Below are 19,613 nucleotides of genomic sequence, written 5' to 3'. Positions count from 1 at the left end.
AGCAGCCACACATGAACGCCTCTTCCGTTCCTAAGTGGCCATGATCCTGGAGACCCACTGACTACTTTCAGAACCCAGTGGCTTCTTGCAGAAATGCCTCTAGACTGTGAACTAAGCTATGGCCCCAGGCCACCCCAGGAGACAAAAGATTTTTCTCTCTCAGCCTTTCCTTTTGGTGGTGGCATGGCGACCGCCATCATTTAGAACCCCCTAAACAGAGTTACGAGCTTGCAGTGATGCAACTTCTGACAGAAATTTCTCTGGACTTAATTACTAAATACCAGAAATCCAAAACTGTGTGGCCACTGTTGTGGCCGCACGACCTCATATGTTCTTCATTCTCAGCAATGGAAAACATATTATCAAATGATGCCTTTTCGGCAGGTTTGGGGGAAAATTCCAAATGATAATAGTGAGTTTTCTGTTGAAAATTTGAATGTAATCAAAGCAAAGAGAAATTAAAGTGAAAATCATCAGCCATACAGTCCGGGGGCTGGGGGTGGGATGGGGGGGGTATACTGGGGTTCTTGGTGGTGGAATGCGTGCACTGGTGAAGGGATGGGTGTTTGATCATTGTATGGACTGAGACTTAAACCTGAAAGCTTTGTAACTGTTCTCATGGTTATTCAATTAAAAAATAAATAAATAAATTTTTAAAAATACAGAATAATCACAAGGTCAAACCAAACATCACATGGAAGAAATTCTATAAATTGCTATGAATGTGAGTCATTTTCCAGTATGTACCTTAAGAGGCCTAGAAAAATGAACAGATTGAGATCTGCATGTTCTGTCAGGTCTAGAAAAATAATACCCAAACCTTTTGTTGTTGTTTTCTTGTTTGGGGGCCATACCTGGCTGTGCTCAAGAGAATATATGCAGCACTGGGGACTGTGACCCCCACCCTCTCAAATAATAAACTTAAGATAGGTGCTTGGCTGAACTTTTAGTCAAGGAAGATATACTATCATCTAGAAAGAAATCAGTATAGAATAACATCGTATGAGGCTAACACCCAAGGATAGTAAATACAAGGGCCAGGAGGATTCCCCCTTAGCTGGAAGCCTGCTTCATGAGCAGAGGGGAGATGACAGGTGGAATAGAGAAGGGTTCACTAAGCAAAGGATGGCTGGAGGAATCAGTTGAGATGGGAGATGCATGCCGAAAGTAGATAATGGACCAAACATGATGAACTCTCAGTGTCTGTGTTGCTTGCAAGCCATAATGCCCAAAAGTAGAGAGAGAGTATGGGGAATATTGCTTGCCATGGAGGCAAGGGGAGGGTGGGAAAGGGGGGTATACTGGGGATATTGGTGGTGGGGAATGTGCACTGGTGGAGGGATGGGTGTTTGATCATTGTGTGATTGTAACCTAAACATGAAAGCTTGTAACTATCTCACAGAGACTCAATTGAAAAAAAAAAAGAAATCAATCAGCAGTAGATTTATACAAACTGAGGCAATGCTCACAATTATAAATGTATGTGGTTTTCAACTGCCAGTCTGTGAACTGGTGTGGTCTTTAGGTGTTAGAAAGGTTAAAACCACTGGTTTTCCAGACCTGCACCAGGCTGTTTCATTTGGGGTGCCCCAGCATGATGAGGGCAAGGTCCCTTCCTGCCCCAAGGGACCTAGACCCGGTAGCCAAAATCCTGGACCTCTTACCTCACACCACCCTCATACCTCACACCACTCATATTCCAAGATAGAGCATCACAATAGATGGAGTTTAATTTAATAACACATTAGTAATCTCTTAAGACTACAAAACAAAGCTCCCAGAAGACAGCGATGCAGAATCTTGCACGGCAGAGCCTGGCAAGCTACCCTGATATGCCCAAAACAGTAACAATAATGGGCCTCATTCCCCTGAATGAGACAGGGACAAATGGAGACATTACTGGTGCCTGCTTGAGCAAATTGATGAACAACGGGACAACAGTGATACAGTGATATCATGATTAGTAATCTCTTATAGAAGTGCTCAATGGCCCCCGGGTGAAATACAATAATCTTGACACACTCTCCCCTAAGCAAGGTTTTTTGGGAGCATTTTCAGTGGTTTATTCATAACAAACAATACAAAGTAAATTATCCTGGTTCTGCTTTGGGGCAGGGGCTGGGATTCAGGATGGAAATATCCAAATTTTGGTGGTGGGATGGTGTAATGGTGGTGGGATTGGTGCTTGAATATTAAATGTAATCAAATATTGTGAACTACTTTTTAAAAATAAAAAAAAGAAAGAAAACTACTGGTTTAAGTTATGCAGCGCACTTCATTCTTACCTAACTAATTAACCGGGTCTCTGGCAGTATCCAACCATTTTCTAGTATTTTAACTGTCTTTAGTTGTGTTATGGTGTGCTTTGTTGTTGTTGTTTTGTTTTGACTTTTGGACCATTCTTGACAGGCTTATCCCTGGTTCTGTGCTCAGAGATCACTTTTGGTGGGGATTGGGGGACCATATGAATTGCCATGGATCAAAACCAAGTCAGCTGGATGCATGGCAAAATGTCTTGCCCTCTTCACTTTTTTTCTTACAGGGCCACTAGATTTTCTTTCTTACAGTTCTTCCTCACTAGTCTGAATTAAGTAAGCTTTATACTAATTATGATTCTTAAAAAAAGACAGAATCTTCCAACCACTCTCAAAAATCACCTTGTAACAGAAAAATAAAAGAAACAAGAACCAAATAAATTAAAAAAAATAGTTTTTAAAAAAGTTCTTTTGCAACAGTGCAAAGCCCCTTTATGCCCAGGTATTAAATTTCTTCAAGGATATCATTTTTATCTATTTTTTAGACCTAGAAGCATGTCAGAGAAGAGCCAGCAAGTACTGGCTCACAGTAACCCACAGGAAATTGCATGGGAAGTAATTTGAAAGCCTTTAAAGTTATTCCTTTAATGAGTCTACAGCCACACTAGACACAAACAGATTCTCTCTTTAGTAATGGTACAATTTCCCCAGCCTCCAACCAAATAGTCCTGTAGGGAGTAATTATGAACAGATTCTATTTCCGAGGAAGGATGGAGACAATCACTAGCCAAGCTGAGTGCCCAGGCACCCACATTCCAACATGCTAAATCCAGAGAATTCGGAGTTCGTAGCCACATGGAGTAGAATCTACAGATGGACGAGCCTCATGATAGAGGCATTCCTTTAAAAAGGATGGGTCTGCATCTGATAAGGGTTTGATATCAAAGATATACAAGGCACTGGTTGAACTCTACAAGAAGAAAACATCCAACCCCATCAGAAAATGGGGCGATGAAATGAACAGAAACTTTCTTAAAGAAGAAATCCGAATGGCCAAAAGGCACATGAAAAAATGCTCTTCATGACTAATCATCAGGGAGATGCTGATCAAAGCACCAATCAGATTATCATCTCACACCACAGACACTGGCCCACATCCAAAAAAACAAAAGCAACTGATGTTGGCGTGGATGTGGGGAGAAAGAGACTTTCCTTCACTGCTGGTGGGAATGCCGACTAGTTCAGCCCTTTTGGAAAACAGAATGGACGTTTCTCAAATTAGGAATTGAGCTCCCATTTGACCCAGCAATACCACTTCTGGGGATATATCCCAGAAATGCAAAAAAGTATAATAGAAATGACATCTGCAATTTTTATGTTCATTGCAGCACTGTTTACAATAGCCAGAAACTGGAAAAAACCCGAGTGCTCGAGAACAGATGACTGGTTAAAGAAACTTTGGTACATTTACACAATGGAATACTATGCAGCTGTTAGAAAAGATGAAGTCATGAAATTTGCATAGAAGTGGATCAACATCGAGAGTATTATGTTAAGTGAAATCAGTCAGAAAGAAAGGGACAGACATAGAAGGACTGCATTCCTTGGTGGAATATAAAGTAACAGAAAGGAGACTAACACCCGATGATGGTAGAGATAAGGACCAGGAGAATTGCTCCATGGATTGGAAGCTGGCCTCACACACTGGGGGAAAAGGCAGCTCAGAGAGAGAGGGAACACCAAGTAGCGGATGCTTGGAGAGCCTGCTCGGGATGGGAAATGTGTGCTGAAAGTAGACTACAGACCAAACATGATGGCCACTTACTACCTGTATTGCAAACCACAACACCCAAAAGGAGAGAGAGAACAAAAGGGAATGCACCTGCTACAAATGTGGGGGATGGGTGGGCAGGGGGATGGAGTGGTGGTGGGAGGGATACTGGGAACACTGGTGGTGGAGAATGGGCACTGGTGGAGGGATGAGTACCTGATCATTGTATGGCTGAAATGTAAGCACGAAAGTCTGTAACTGTACCTCATGGTGATAAATTAAAAAATAATAATAAATAAATAAATAGGTCGGGTCTGAAGGCATCAGTTGTAAAATGGGCTTTATAGGGAGCTCCTGGAAACTTCAATGACATTAGTTAGAATTACAAACAATAACGACAAAAATGGTTGAGTGTTATTATCATTATTATTATTATTTTGCTTTTTGGGCTACACCTGGTGGTGCTCTGAGTGACTCCTGGCTCTGCACTCAGGAATGGGGGAACCATATGAAATGGTAGGACTGAACCCAGGTCGGCCACATGCAAGGCAAGCCCCCTACTCATTGTATTATGCCCCGGCCAGGGTTGAGCATCCTTGTGCTCTTTGAGAAGCTATATACCTCACGGCTGAAGCTTCTGAGAATAAGATGCAGGAAAAACTCGGGTTAGTTCAACACACTCACCAGTGTCGTCATCAAAGTCAGACAGGACCGACTCAATGCCGTCCTCGCTGCTCACAGACTGTTCCTGGAGCCGCCGAGGCAAGCTCGCCAGCCGCCCGCTGAGGAAGATCGGCTTCAAGGGCATCTTGTAGATCTTCGCCAGTAACTAAGTATAAAAGACACCAAACTGCAATTACAGATTGCAAAGAAGCGGGGTGCTGGGTATTGAAGAAAGTTATAAAACCAGTAGTGGAAGGGGGAGGAGAGAAATCCAGAAACACTCCCAACGTCTGAAGGTCTGTCATTTGGATTTGTGAGGTACTTACCCCATGACTTGGATGAAATGACACTCACTGGCAATGAAACAGGTAAAGCAAAAATCTCCCTGGATACATTCCCAGAATCTTAGCCCCACGTGAGCTTTATAGACTTTCATAAACCTACCATGAGAATCACTGGGCAAACCAAGATGCTTTGCTTAAGAAACTGTAAGCAAATGAGATTTAAGAATCTATTTTGTCTTCCCCTTGGGTAGGGAATGCCTCCAAAGTGGTGCTCAGGCCGAGTGCTGCTGGGGACACCTAGGGCCACTTTGGCAATCTCAGGAGACCACGTGATGCTAAGGATCCAACTGGGATCTGCCGTATGAAAGGCATGTGACTTGCTGGTATCAAGATAGTAGGGACCCAAGAGCAAGAGGGAACATGGAGGAATTTGGCAAAGCACGTGCCACAAGGTTTGAGAAGCAGCGCTAATAGACTGCCCTGGTCTCACACGGAGATTTCTCACATGGAGAAATCCAGAAATACGATTTCTCACACAGAGAAATCCAGAAACACTCCCAAGGTATGAAGGTCTGTCACGGAGTCCTGGGCCTGTCACGGGCACAAACTCCCAAGGAGACTTCTTTCTCTGGCCCTTTCTCTCTCTCTCTCTCTCTCTCTCTCTCTCTCTCTCTCTCTCTCTCTCTCTCTCTCCTACGTCCCCCTCTCTCCTGTCTCTCATTCTCTCCCTCTTTCCCCTCCAGATGATGATTGCACCTGTGACAAAAGATTTTTGCCATGTCTTCCAGTCAAGAATCTTTTCACAAGAGAATTTCTGACATACTTGCTATAGAAAAAAAAAATCTATCAGTACTTCCGGAAAGTGTGTGGAGAGGTGGCAGGGTGACACATAAGCACCAGTCTGTCTGAGGAGGTGATTTTTGTCTCAGACCAGACCATTTTGTCTGAGGAGAGGTTCCGGAGGCCTCTGGGACATGAGGGGTCATGAGAGGGTGTAATGAGAGGAGAGGTCTGAGGTGGAGAGGGACGGAGTCATGGGGGCCTGGTGGGGTCAGCAAGAGGACGAGACCTAGACAGTGACCTGGAGCTTTCATCTCTCCTGAGAGAGAGGCCACGGATGGAGGCGAAAAGAGGATATAAGCACAGAAGAGAGAAGAAAACATGACAGAGATGGGGTGTCGCTGAAGCCTTGAGTGAGGGCATCATGGACGGCAGCTGTCCTGGGCCCACCAGCGTTGGGCACAGCTGAGGACAGACCGACCCCTGTAGAGCCTGGCACAGCTAAGGATACTGCTTGCTTTATTTTATTTTATTTTTTGCTCTTTAGGTCACACCTAGTGATACACAGGGGTTACTCCTGGCTCTGCACTCAGGAATTACTCATGGCCGTGCTCGGGGACCATATGAGATGCTGGGAATCGAACCCAAGTTGGCCGCATGCAAGGCAAACGCCCTACCCGCTGTGCTATTGCTCCAGTCCTGATACTGCTTGCTTTGTTAAGTGCTATTTTATTCGAATTCCTTTCACATCTTATTTATTTCATCTGCCTGGCACAAATCCTTGTTTTCTTTTTCAATTTTAATTAAAGACCATGATTTACAAAGTTAGTGATAGTTGAGTTTTAGGCACGTAATATTTCAACAACAATCCTGCCACCACTGTCAACCTCCCTCTTCCTATTTTAACCTTCATTTGTCAACCTTCCCTTTCTCCGAGTGGGCACCAGTAACCTCTCCCTTCTTCCATCACAGTGTAGTGGTAGCACTGTTCTCCCATTGTTCATCAGTTTGCTCAAGCAGGCACCAGTAATGTCTCCATTGTGAGACTTATTACTGTTTTTGGCATATCGAATAGGTCATGGGTAGCTTGCCAGGTAGCTGCCATGCGGGTGGGATACTCTCTGTAGCTTGCTGGGCTCTCCAGGCTCTCCAAGAGGGAAGGAGGAATCAAACCTGGGTCAGCCGTGTGCAAGGCAAATGCCCTACCCGCTGCGCTGTTGCTCCAGTCTATTCGTACCAGGAAGATTTCAGGCCCCCTCCTCTATTGCCTGACATAAATTTAGGTTATGGCACTTCATGCCTGTGAATCTTGGTGGGGCGACTCAGACATCAGGTTACAATGGTATCTTCTAGTTGACTCTCATGAATTTTCACTTTTTTTGGGGAAGAGGTGGTTGCCGAAAGTCATACTTCAAGCCCAAGCCCCAGTGTCCTCAGCCTAAAGCATTTCTTAGGCTTTGGCACACACCATTCACGCCTGTTTTCTAATCCTCTGAGGTGGCTCTCAGGGCCTGGTACTCCAGAGCCGCCCCCTACCCCCACCCCTGTACCTGGGAACAGCGCCTGAGGTAATCCAGGGCAGGGAGGCACAGGTCCGGAGAGGTGCTTCCTGGTCCGGGGACACAGTCTCCAATCTCTTTACAGTCCACCTCCCCTAAGGGACAGCACGAGGAGAGATAAACATAATCACCTGATTATCCCCTGACCACAGAAAGCTTACGTCATCACACGGTGCTAGTTTGCTGAAGAGCTACAAAAATAGAAGGGACAAAAAGTATCCCCCACGGGGTGGTACCGGCGCTGCTCCTCACCCAGATGAGACCCCAAACGGCTGCCCACGAACGGCTCCTCCGCTCCTGAACGGCCATGATCCCAGAGGCGCACAAACCAATTTCAGAACCCAGCGGCTTCTGGCAGAAATCACTCTGGACTTATTACTAAAATACCAGAAATCCAAATTTATATATTCTTTATTACCAGCAATAGAAAACAACTTATCAAATAATGCCTTTTCAGCAGGTCTGATTGTTGGGGGAAAATTCCAAATAATAATAGTGGGTTTTCTGTTCAAACATTGAATGTAATCAAAGTAGAGTGAGAGTAAAGTGAAAATCATTTGCTAGACAGGCAGGGTGGGGGGTGGGATAGTGGGGGTATACTGGGGTTCATGGTGGTGGAACATGTGCACTGGTGAAGGGATGGGTGTTTGATCATTGTATGACTGAGACTTAAACCTGAAAGCTTTGTAACTGTTCTCACAGTGATTCAATTAAATTTTTTTTTTTTTAAAATAAAGACGCTCAGAGTTGGGAAAAGAAAAGTATGCCCAGGCATACCCTGGGGAAATACTCCAGTCGCTTCTCACTATGTGTGTGTCTGTTAAATACACTTCATATCATACTGCACTCATTACTGGGATTATTGTGACATCTAACTCCCTCTTTCACTAGACAATAGACATGTTTTCCATATTCCACCACAAAATTGTCAGCGCCTGGCCAGAGGTTCTCCTGTTCCGGGGCAAACTGTCCTTCCTGTCCCCTGTACCTGTGGAGGATGATGTGGGTTTTATGATGACAAATGATACTGGAGACAAGCCATATGCTGAGCTGGAATGATGCAAGGAACTTCACTTGCTGCCAGGCTCAGCGTTAGAGAGTATCGAAGAACTCTGGTTTGGGAAGAACACTAGTGGGAATGAAGTCTATATTCTAGGGATTAGAGATCTGGTGCATCTCTACAGGGTAGTGCAGATTTTCTAATAGGTTAATAGTAGTTGGGAATGATATTGCTTCTTTTCATGTAATGCAACTATTTTAATAGGTTTAGTAAAATTATTTCACAGCACTATTGTGAAATAATTGTCTACAATTATTGTCTACAGTTGTAGACAATAAGGATCCTTCCCTGTGAGTAAATAGATATAATTACTAAGCATTAATTAAAATTTAGAAGACAACTAAGAAGCATCTTTCTCTTAAAAAAAAAGAAAACACATATTTATTATGCTTTAGATCAGGGATTCACAAGTACTCGGGGAGGAGGGCGGTCAACAGAGTCATACAGTTAACTCTTTGGGCTTTACAGATATATGGTCTTTTGTGTGTGTGTGTCATTTTTTTCAACTCTGTAGCTATACACAAAAACAAGCACAGACAAATTAACATGGTTGTATTCCAGTGAACTTCATTTTTTAAAGTAAACAGAATTTGACTCCAGGGCCATAATTTGCCAATCCTAGATTAGATTAACACAGAAAAAAGGATAAAAATGTATTTGGGGCCAAATTCATCTGAAAGAGCCAACGATAGAAAAACAATTCATCTCCTATTTTGTTTATCACAGTTAGGCAGTCTGAACTTTTTTATGGAGCTACTGTTACATGTCAAAACTTTATGCATGTTGGGGGAAAAGGCAGCTGGGATGGAGAAGGGACCACTAAGTAAATGATGGCTGGAGGGGGTCACTTGGGAGGGGAGATGTGTGCTGAAAGTAGACTGTGGGCCAAACATGATGGCTGCATAGTACCTGTAGTGCAAACCGTAATGCCCAAAAGGAGAGAGAAAGAGGGAATGTGCCTGCCACAAAGGTGAACAGGGGTTGGGGAGGTGGAAGGGGGGGGTTGGCAGGAGGGCTATTGGGAACATTGGTGGTGGAGAATGGGCACTGGTAAAGGGATGGGTACTCTATCATTATATGACTAAAATGTAATCACGAAAGTTTGTAAGTCTGTAACTATATCTCACGGTTATTCATTAAAAAAAAAATAAAATAAGATAAAAGAAAATAAAGGCAGCCATGCCTGGAGTCCAAGGTGGAACATTAAAAAAACCCAAATCAAAACAAAAACCAAAACGCAACTCTATGCAAACAGCGCCCCCTGCTGTTGGGGGTGGACCAGTACACAACATCATGTCTAGAAGCTAACCCCTTCAGCCCAAGCCAAAAAAAAGTATCTCTACTTCATAGCTCTCAAATATCTTTATATCTTTCTAGCACGTGTCAAAGAATCTTGACCTGAATGTTTTAAAGAAACTCCCAATACTCAAATGTCCAAAGACAAAGCCCATTGCTTTTCCTGTTCCTGTCCTCCTTTCAGATCTGCTAATTCTACGTACCATAGGACCTTGGGAAATGAGGAACCATCCTTAACTCTTCTCGCAGGTGCTCAATGGAGCGTTATAAATCCTCTGTAGATCCTGCCCATGCCATGTCCCACCCTGACCTCCTGCAGTGCTGGCCCCTGCCTCCATTGTCTGATCCACACACTCACCAGAATTCAGTTTCTAATGTTAACGTGATTGCATCCTTTTTTTTTTTTTTAAGCTTGAGACCTTCCCCACACATTCTGCACCTCTGTACTGCATGCTGACCAGAAATGCAGTACAGTGCCTCTTCCTTTGTTTTCACTTCTCATCCAGTAACCTCTTGTGTCTGGGTACTTTCAAGGTGCCCTATTTTTAGAAAAATGACTCCAGAGCTCAATTTATAAAGCTACCTTGTCACTTCTTTGTGACATGGTCCGGGGGAGGCCTGCATGTGCATCGCCTGCCAAACCCCTCCCACCCGGGCTGTTCACTTCAGATTAAGGGAAAAAGAACAACGAGCTTCTATTGATGTGCTCACCGTACTTGTCTGTAAGGACTTGTGTGCCTTTTCCAGAGACGCCAGGAGCCTCTCCCAGACAGGAAGCCCATTCTTTTCAGCTTTGTATCCCCATGGGAAGGTAGGCCCATGTGGCAGGCACTTAAGAACTAGTCGCTGAACAAGAGAATAGCCCTCATGCGGGTTCTTATGAAACAGAGAACTATAAAATACTAGGGAAAAGATATATGTATAACCCCAGCTCCTGGCAAAACACTCTTTAAAGCCTTTGTTACTTCGAAATGCTGAGAGCAATAGCTTTTGTTGTAATAGCTGGGCTTTGTCTCCAGTTCCTGACATGTAACTGCTCCATCCCTCAGAATTTCCTGGGTGACAGGAGTTTTTGTTTGATTTAACGACATGACCAGTGGGGTGGGGTGGGGGTGGGAAAGCCCAAGTCAGCAACGATCAGGGACTTGAAATTTGCCACTGACTCTCCATTCTCCAGAGGCAAGAGGGGCTAGAGGTGAAGAGACTCATCAATCATTCCTATGGGATGAAGCGTCCATGCAAATTTCGAAGGGTGGCGTTCTGAGAGTTCGTGGGTTAGTGAACACAGCTGTGCACCAAGAGGCAACCCTGGCTCGACAGGTCAGAGCTCTCACACGGGGCCCCTCCAGACCCTGCCCACTGCCCCCCTGCATCTGGGTGCTCATCTGTCCCCCCTTTCAGCATATCCTTGAATGACCAGATTTCCCTGGGTTCAATCGGTTTTCTAACAAGTTCTCAAGACCAAAGTATGGGGGATGTGGGGGGACTCGACAGAAGTGGTGGGTAACATGGGGCCCTACTATTTGGGATGAGCATCTAAGGGGTGAGTACAGTACCGTGGGATCAGAGCCAACATTAACTCTGGAGCGTCTCAGATCTGAACTGTGGAAACCCAGCTGGCATCACAGGGAATGACTCAGTGTGGGGAAGACCCATCCTTCTGCTGTCAGAAGGGCAAATGTGCTAGTGTGTGAGGATTTAGGAGAAACACACAGCAAGGGTGAGAGTTCCCTCAATAAGGCCTGTGTTTTTTCTAAGGTTCTGCAAAGGTTCATGGGCTGGAGCGATAGCACAGCGGTAGGGTATTCGCCTTTCACGCGGCCAACCCGTGTTCGATTCCTCTGCCCCTTTCGAAGAGCCCGGCAAGCTACCAAGAGTATCGCGCCCGCACGGCAGAGCCTGGCAGGCTCCCTGTGGTGTACTGGATATGCCAAAAACAATAAGTCTCACAATGAGAGATGTTACTGGTGCCCGCTCGAACAAATTGATGAGCAATGAGATGACAGTTGTTGACAGTTGTAAAGGTTCATACTTCAGGCACTGGGGGAGGGAAAGCACTGGACAGTCCGGGGGTGGGCTGATAGCATTGGGTGCAGTTAGAGGGCACTTTCTGTTTGCTTAAAGGAGGTAGATTTTGGAGGGGGGGGGAATGAGTGATTCTTCTTCTGAAAAAGAGATGGTATGCAAATAAGTTTGAGATCCTCTGCTTTAAAGACTTCCTATGATTGATATCCTAGATTGGCTTCTAATTCATGTAGAGCATAATGTAGAGCAAAATCCAGTAGGTTTCCCCTGGAACACATTGCCAAAGAAGGGAGATGCTCCATTTACAAAATGTATTTATGAAAAAAAGCAACAAAATATATTTATGATTAATAAGGTTATGTGCGGCATTGTTAATTTGTTTAGGAGCTGGGGACTCAGACTCAGTTTACCAGCTGTGTGAGATCCAGGAGAGTAGTTTCCGGCATAAGGCATTTACCCAATGGAATACTGAATATTCCAATTCAAAGAGATGCTGGAGCAAAATAATATATAGGCTGACAGTGTTCTATGTTACAAAGTCCTTCCAGGAATACCATGAAAAATATCAACTATGGACCAAATTCAAGCTGCTTTACAGGAAACAACACATGGTAATCCATTTATACCTGGGAAGTTTGGGTGCTTGCACTGGAATGTCCGTATTTTCCAAGTAAGCCATCCTGGCAAGGGCCTACAAGGGCTGTAAGGCACAGAGGGATTCCACTTACCCAGTCCTTTGACAAACTTCATAAGGCACATGATGTAACTAGTGGCTGCATTTGCAAACACCTGGATGTTGTCGGTATTGAGAAAAGCTTCAAATACATCAAACACGGGAGCTTGGCTTTTTCCTGAAGAAGGAAGAGAGCAGAATTCTAGGAAAGTCTTCTGTCTGGTCTTTTAAGGAGTGCTCAGGAGATCTGGGGGCCTCTCCTGATAATCCTTGACTAACAGGGTTAGTGGTGTTCAATGCAAGGGCATGATGGACGTGGTTCTGTACAGGCCTTGTGGTGCCCATCAGGTTACCTCAGTGGTGCTCAGGGCTTGAGATCCGCACCTGGTAGTGCTTGGGGGCCCCCAGGACTGCACCCCAGGATGCTGGAGACCATGCGGTGCTGATAACTGATCTAGAGTTGGCCCACCATATGCCTTAACACTTGTATTACCTTCCCAGTCTTTGCTCTTTGGTTCTTAATTTTAAGTTCCTATTGATTTGTCATAGGTTGCCACTATTTTAGAGTTTCATGGCTTTAGCTCCACATGTGTATAATTACCTCTAGTCTCACCACTGAAGTTCTGGTGTCACCCCACCACCCAAAAAGATTCCTCTGCCCAGGGCCAGAGAGATAGTACAATGGGTAGGGCATTTGCCTTGCTTGTGCCCAACCTGGTTTGATCCCTGGCACCCCCTATGGTCCCCTGAACCCACCAGGAGTGATCTCTGACTGCAAATCCAGGAGTAAGCCCTTGAGCATCACTAGGTGTGGACCCCAAACAAAAGCAAAACAAAAAGAGATAATCTTCATCATTTTCACTGACACAGTAGAGTTAGGGTTTTTTTTTTTTGTTGTTGTTATTTATTTAGATCCACACCTGACAGTGCTCAGGGTTTGCTCATGGCTCTACGCTCATGGGTAACACTGGCGGGGGGCGCAGGGGACCATATGTGGGTCCAGGGTTTGAACCTGGGTCACCCACCTGCAAGGCAAGTGCCCTACCAGCTATACTATCAGTCTTCTCCTACTATGAGTTACTTTTGTCCAGTTCATTTGCTTTAGCAGTTCATAGTCCAGAGAGTCTTCCAGAAGTCAAGTCTCAACTCCCAGCAGCATCCTAGAAGCCTGGGACAACTCAGTGGAGAAGAGCCTGGGCTATTGAGTAAACAGGCCTGGCAGCGCTCAGCTCTGTCTGCGGTTCTCAATCTTGCTCGCAGGGAGGCTCCAAAGGGAGCTCAGCAGAGATGGCGGCCAAGCTGGTGGAAGGCTGGGCTCAGGCACTGAGTAGGACCCAAGAGAAACGAGAATCTTTGACAATCTCTGGACGCATAAGAAAAGTAAAGTTCAGACCAATCCCTAATGGTGTATCTTAACGCAGTCACACCATTGCTGAGCGGAGTAACCACAGAGCCTGAGAACGCCATCTATAGAAAGCCTTGCCCGGTCTGCCATGGTCCAGTAGAAAAGCACCTGCTTTGCAAGTGTGGGCCTTGGGCTGAACCTAGCACCCTCCCCCGCCATGTGCATGAGCATGCTTTGAATGGCTCAGCCATTTGGGATCCCCCTTGTCGCCAGGGAACCGCAAGCCAGTGTGAGTGATCTCCAGCCACTGCTGCAACAACTGAAAGGAATGTGAATTATTTGAAATGGTTATTTTTGGTTTTGGGGTCACACCTGGCAGTACTCAGATGTTATTTCCAGTCGTGCTGAACCTGAGCCTCCAACCTGCAAAGCCTGCACTTGAATCCTCTGAGCTATCTTCCGGGCTCTGTTTCAAACTATTTTTTTAATTAAAAAGTTAAATGAAATAAAATTTGATAAGTCTTCACCACTTAGCAGGGTTGGCCTCTGGTGTGCATCTGGGAACTGGATTCTCTGAACCCTCCCAGGCAACCATAAACTGATGAGGTGTTTCACGGTGCCTGGACTGTTAAAACAACCTGGATTGTTACAACACCTATTGGGAGCTGGGAGTTCTGAACAAGGTAGGCAGATAGCATCTGCGTGATCAACCATGAGCACATATGCATGCATACACACACACACACACACACACACACACACACACACTGCATTTGTCCTACAGAGGCACAAGGGTGCTGGGTGGAACGCCGTGTGGGAGGGTGAGAACCCCCTCAGACCCTGCTTTTGTTTTTTTTTTTTGTTTTGTTTTGTTTGCTTTTTGGGTCACACCTGCCTATGCACAGGGGTTACTCCTGGCTCATGCACTCAGGAATCACTCCTGGCAGTGTCAGGGGACCACATGAGATGCTGGGAATCGAACCCGGGTCAGCTAAGGCAAACCCCCTACCCGCTGTACTATCACTCCAGCCTCTCCTGCTTGTGGTTTTTTTTTATGATCTGACTTGTTTGTATTATGTTAACATAGTACGCATTTGCTGTAAGTCAGATAATAAACGATCCGTGTAATCATTTATTGGCATAACTCTATGCTGGGTGCCACAATTTCTGATGGGTCTCTGAAGGCAGGGTCGTCCTGGGAACCCCTAGTCCCTGGATAAGCTTTGTGGGTGTCCACCCATCTCCAGGCAGACCCAGTCTCCCTAATTTAGTTCCCAGTGTTGTAATCCTTATCGGCTTCTCAGCAGTGAGCATACAGCGCTCATCTTCCTGGTTTTATGAACGAACTCTAGACAGAGCTATGCAAGTGAAATAAGGAAGCGCTCTCAGCCCTTTTTCCAGTCTCTCAATAAGAGCAGGGCATGATAATGATCAGAGCTCATGCGCTGCTGGCAGAACTCAGAACTTGTGTCCCTGCTCCTAGCCCGGATCATTTTCCTGCTGATAAGAGGCTGAATGTCAGTCTGCCTGAGTGCTCAATTTCTCTTGATGGTATAAAAATTGGCCTACAGAATAAGTGCTCTTGGCACAATCCTGCCACACATTCACACATCCTCTCTCCCCATTCCCATGCAGGTTCTAGCCAGAATAATTAGGCAAGAAAAATAAAAAAAAAATAGAGCACATTCAGATTGGAAAAGAAGGAGCAGTGCCTGTGAATGACAAGGTCACGTTTTGAGAAAAATATAAGCAATCAGCTAGAAAACTGTTCAAACTATTAAGCGAATCCAGCCACGCTTCACCATACAAAACCAGTACATGCCCTTACCCATGGAGTAATCGCCAACCAGGTACTCCTTCACCTCAGACTTGTTTCCACTGTGCACTGTCTCCAGCGCACTAAACAAGGGCCTCCATCCCGACTGGATTTGAGTGGAACACACTTCAACCAGCTCACCAATTGAGGTGACGACCTGCCAGAGACAACGGAGGTGGCACTCAAAACACTTTCCTAAGAAGCAAGAGAGAAGGCTGGGAGGAGAGTTCAAGGGGCAGAGGGCTATAAATAGGTGGAAATAGACAGTTATCATACGGAGTGAAATGAGTCCAGGACAGGGGAACAGACAGAATGACTGCACTCACTTGTGGGATATAGTAAGACACAGTATGAGACTAACACCCAAGAACAGTAGAAATGAGGGCCAGGAGGACAGGCCCATGGTTGGAGACTTGCCAAAAAAAGGGGGTTAGGCGAAGAGGACAGTTAGGACAGAGAAGGGACCACTATGACAATGATAGCTTGATAGCTGAAAATGATCCCTCTGGACAAGAACTGAGTGCTGGAAGCAGTAAAAGGACATACATGATAACCTGTCAGTCCCTGTATTGCAAATCATAACGGCAAAGAGAGAGAGAGAGAGAGAGAGAGAGAGAGAGAGAGAGAGAGAGAGAGAGAGAGAGAGAGAGAGAGAGAGAGAGAGAGAGAGAGAGAGAGAGAGAGAGAGAGAGAGAGGGGTACAGAGATATGGAGACACAGAGACATAGAGAGAAGAGTGTCTGCCATACAGGCAGGCTGATTTGGGGGGGAGGCGGTATAGGGTGGGAGGGCAATTGGGAATATTCCTGGTAAGAAATGTACACTGGTAAACCCAGTCACAAACAACTTTGTGACTGTTTATCTCCTAGGGATTCAATTTTTTTTAAAGGGACAAAAAGGGGTAGCACATATGCCTTGCATATGCAAGGCCCCAAATTTGACCTCTGGCACCGCATGTTCTCCTACTGACCCCAGGACCCCCTACAACTGTAGGGTATAGCCCTGGTGACCCCTGAGCATTAAATATTCAGACCTGTACTCCCGGGCCTAGCCTTGATGAAAGTTCCCCCTATTTGGAAAATAAGAGAAAATTTCTGTGAAGATTGGTGTAACATTTTGCTTTCCAAGTCTGGGATAATTGTCCAGAAAAAGAAAAGCCAGAAGTAACTCAAAAATCTTCTAACATTCCTATTGCACGAATTTGCATTTTGTTGATGACAATGCTGCTGAGGAACTCTTCACATGCTCATTGGCCACTTGTACCTTTTTTGAAGAATAGTTCTTTGGTCCATATCCAGTGGTTGCTCAGTGTCTACTCCTGGTCCTGCCTTCAGGGATCATTCGTGGTGGGGCTTAGGGACCGAATGTGGTACCAGGGATTGAATCCAGATTGGGGCATGCAAAGCAAGCACTTTACCTGCTGTGCTATCTTGTTGACCCCCATTTGTTTTTCTTTTTCACTTTTTTTGGTCACACCTGGCAATGTTCAAGGGTTACTCCTGGCTCTGCACTCAGGAATTACTCATGGTGCTGCTTGGGGGAACATAAGGGATGCCGGAGGTTGAACCCAGGTCGGTCGTGTGCAAGACAAACGCCCTAGCTGTACTTTTTCTCTGGTTCCTCCTTGGTCCCCATTTGTATGTGTTTTTCATTTTCAAAAATCAGGGCTTTGCCTTCTCATTTTTAAAGTTACTGACTTGCTAGAATTCTTTATGTACTGATTCAAGTCCCTCTGAAACAAAGTGATTTGCAAGTAACTTTTCACTGTGGTGGGTTCATCTTTATTTTTTAAGAGTCTTTTGCAAAGCAGATATCCCAATGAAACCCAATTCATCCAACTTGCTTGGTGCAGTGGCGTGCATGTAGTCCCAGTTACTCGGGAGCTGAGGCTGGAGCATGGCCTGAGTCCAGGAGCTCTGGGCTGTTATATGCCATGTGGAGTGGGTGTCCACTAAGTTCAGCAGCAATCTTGTGGCACCCTGGAAGCAGGGGACCACCATGTTGCCTAAGGATGGTGAACTGGCCCAGAGTAGAAACATAGCAGGTAGATTAGTCCAATTTTCCATATATATATATATATATATATATATATATATATATTGCTTTTTGGGTCACACCCGGGGATGCACAGGGGTTATTCCTGGCTCTGCACTCAGGAATTACCCCTGGCAGTGCTCAAGGGACCATATGGGATGCTGGGAATTGAACCTGGGTCGGCTGCGTGCAAGGCAAACGCCCTACCCGCTGTGCTATTGCTCCAGCCCCATCCAATTTTCCATTTTTTTTTTTAGGTCACATTGCTGCCATTTCTAGGAAATCTTGATCAAATCCAGGATCTTAAAGATTTCCACCTACACTTTCTTCTAGAGGCAGTGTTTTCTGTCTCGCGGATTTGCAATTACAAACATCTCATAGAAAAGCAATCACATAGAGGGGATTTTGGGTAAGCAGATCTGTTCTTTCAATGGACTGTTTCCAAGGCTTATAATATTTGTTTTAATTGCTGAATTATATTTCATTCAGGAGGTACCACTTTTATAGTATCCACTTATCAACTTCAAAGGGGTGGGAGAAAGGGACCACGGGACAATGGTGGAGAGATCGGATCACACTGGTGCAGAGGTTATTTAATGCATCTTTTGATCATTGTCTGAGGTAGAAACCATTCTGGGTGTGAGGAAATGCAAACAAGAAGAGGAGATTAAAAATGCATCATGTTTTGGCCCTGGTCTGTAGTGCTGTTTCCCAGTCTTCATACAGAAGCAACAACGGGCTAGAATATAAGAAGGTTGGGCTTTTTACAGCCCCAAAGAGGTTTCACGGGGTTGATTTATTGCTTCCTGCCTGAGGAAGCATTTTAGGGGGGGCACAAAGCACCAGCCCTTAACCCTGTCTCATTAATCTCATCTGTATTACTGTCTTCCCCAGAGGTTTCCCTTAGGTGACCATGGGAAGAATCCAAAAGTTTGGTTGCACATGCGCAAGTCAGGTGCAGGTGGTAGTGGGAAACCCAGAATGTTCAAAGATGAGAAGACGCAAAAGAGGGAGAAATAAAAACCACACAGAGGGAGTTCCTAGTCTCAGGTCAACTTACCCCAATCCCTCTGCAATGCGCCTTTTAATTCTTTTCTCACTTTATTTTTAAATTTTTATTTATTTATTTTTTTGTTTTGGCCCATCCTAGGTGGTGCTCAGGGCTTATTCCTGGCTCTGCGCTCAGGGATCTCTCCTGGCAGACTCAGTGGGCCATATGGAGAGCCGGGGATCGCACCCAGGTCTGCAAGTACCTTACCCACTGTACTATTGCTTCAGCCCCTCCTTTCTCATTTTCAGCACAGTTTCTGTCCCTTAGTCTCCTGAATGAATCCCTCTCCCTTGGGAGAGAAGCAGTGAGACACACGCCACCACCATCTTATCCCAGTAACCACTGAGTTCTCCTCAGGCAGCCTCTCCTCCATGCAACACTGAGATTTCAATTTCGTTCACATGCCCGCCACACGCGCACCTGGTCTTGGACATCCTCGTCACACAACTCCAGTTGCATGATCCGCTCAAAGGGTCGGAAGAGGGCCTCGTTGAAGTGGAAGTGAGGTGGCTCGTTCCAGTCGGTGAGGACCTCTGTCAGTATATCATGGATGAAGGAAACGGCCTTCTGGGACACATGTCTTTCCTTATGGCAGGCAGCCTGCAGTGCACAGAGAGAAGGACATCAGGACTTTGGGAGACGAGAACTTGCAAGCTCAAGTCTTTCCTCCCTCACCTCATTCTAGGGGAACAGAGGCAGAAATTCTATAAGGAAGCATTTCTCAGGGTTCAGTACAGATGAACATAGCACACGACATTGAATTTTTAGTAATTCAACCCACTAATCAGACATCACTACAATTTCATTCCACATGTTTGGAAAAAGACCCGTTTTCATTAATTTGATCTTCTTTTTCCATCCGTAGTATAAAAGTGTTTTTTTTTCTTTTTGGGTCACACCCGGTGATGCTCAGGGGTTACTCCTGGCTTGGCACTCAGGAATTACTCCTGGTGGTGCTCAGGGGACCATATGGGATGCTGGGAATTGAACCCAGATCGGCT

At 45.3% G+C, this 19,613-nt stretch overlaps 1 protein-coding gene across 3 annotated transcripts in view; it reads right to left on the bottom strand.

The window, feature by feature from the left end:
• ARFGEF3 (ARFGEF family member 3) overlaps positions 1-19,613 on the bottom strand; it is a 169,813-nt gene that overhangs the window by 18,663 nt on the left and 131,537 nt on the right. For all 3 annotated transcript variants that reach the window (XM_004609004.2, XM_055137181.1, XM_055137182.1), the window contains 5 exons: positions 19,033-19,212; positions 15,540-15,684; positions 12,422-12,544; positions 7,304-7,407; positions 4,711-4,855 (listed from right to left, as the gene is read on the bottom strand). In XM_004609004.2, the coding sequence (XP_004609061.2) occupies positions 4,711-4,855; positions 7,304-7,407; positions 12,422-12,544; positions 15,540-15,684; positions 19,033-19,212 (697 nt within the window). The remainder of the gene's footprint in view (positions 1-4,710; positions 4,856-7,303; positions 7,408-12,421; positions 12,545-15,539; positions 15,685-19,032; positions 19,213-19,613) is intronic.

This window comes from Sorex araneus, chromosome 4 (assembly GCF_027595985.1).
Source record: "Sorex araneus isolate mSorAra2 chromosome 4, mSorAra2.pri, whole genome shotgun sequence".
Classification (NCBI taxonomy): domain Eukaryota; kingdom Metazoa; phylum Chordata; class Mammalia; order Eulipotyphla; family Soricidae; genus Sorex; species Sorex araneus.
This window is presented reverse-complemented; position numbering and strand designations above follow the sequence as displayed.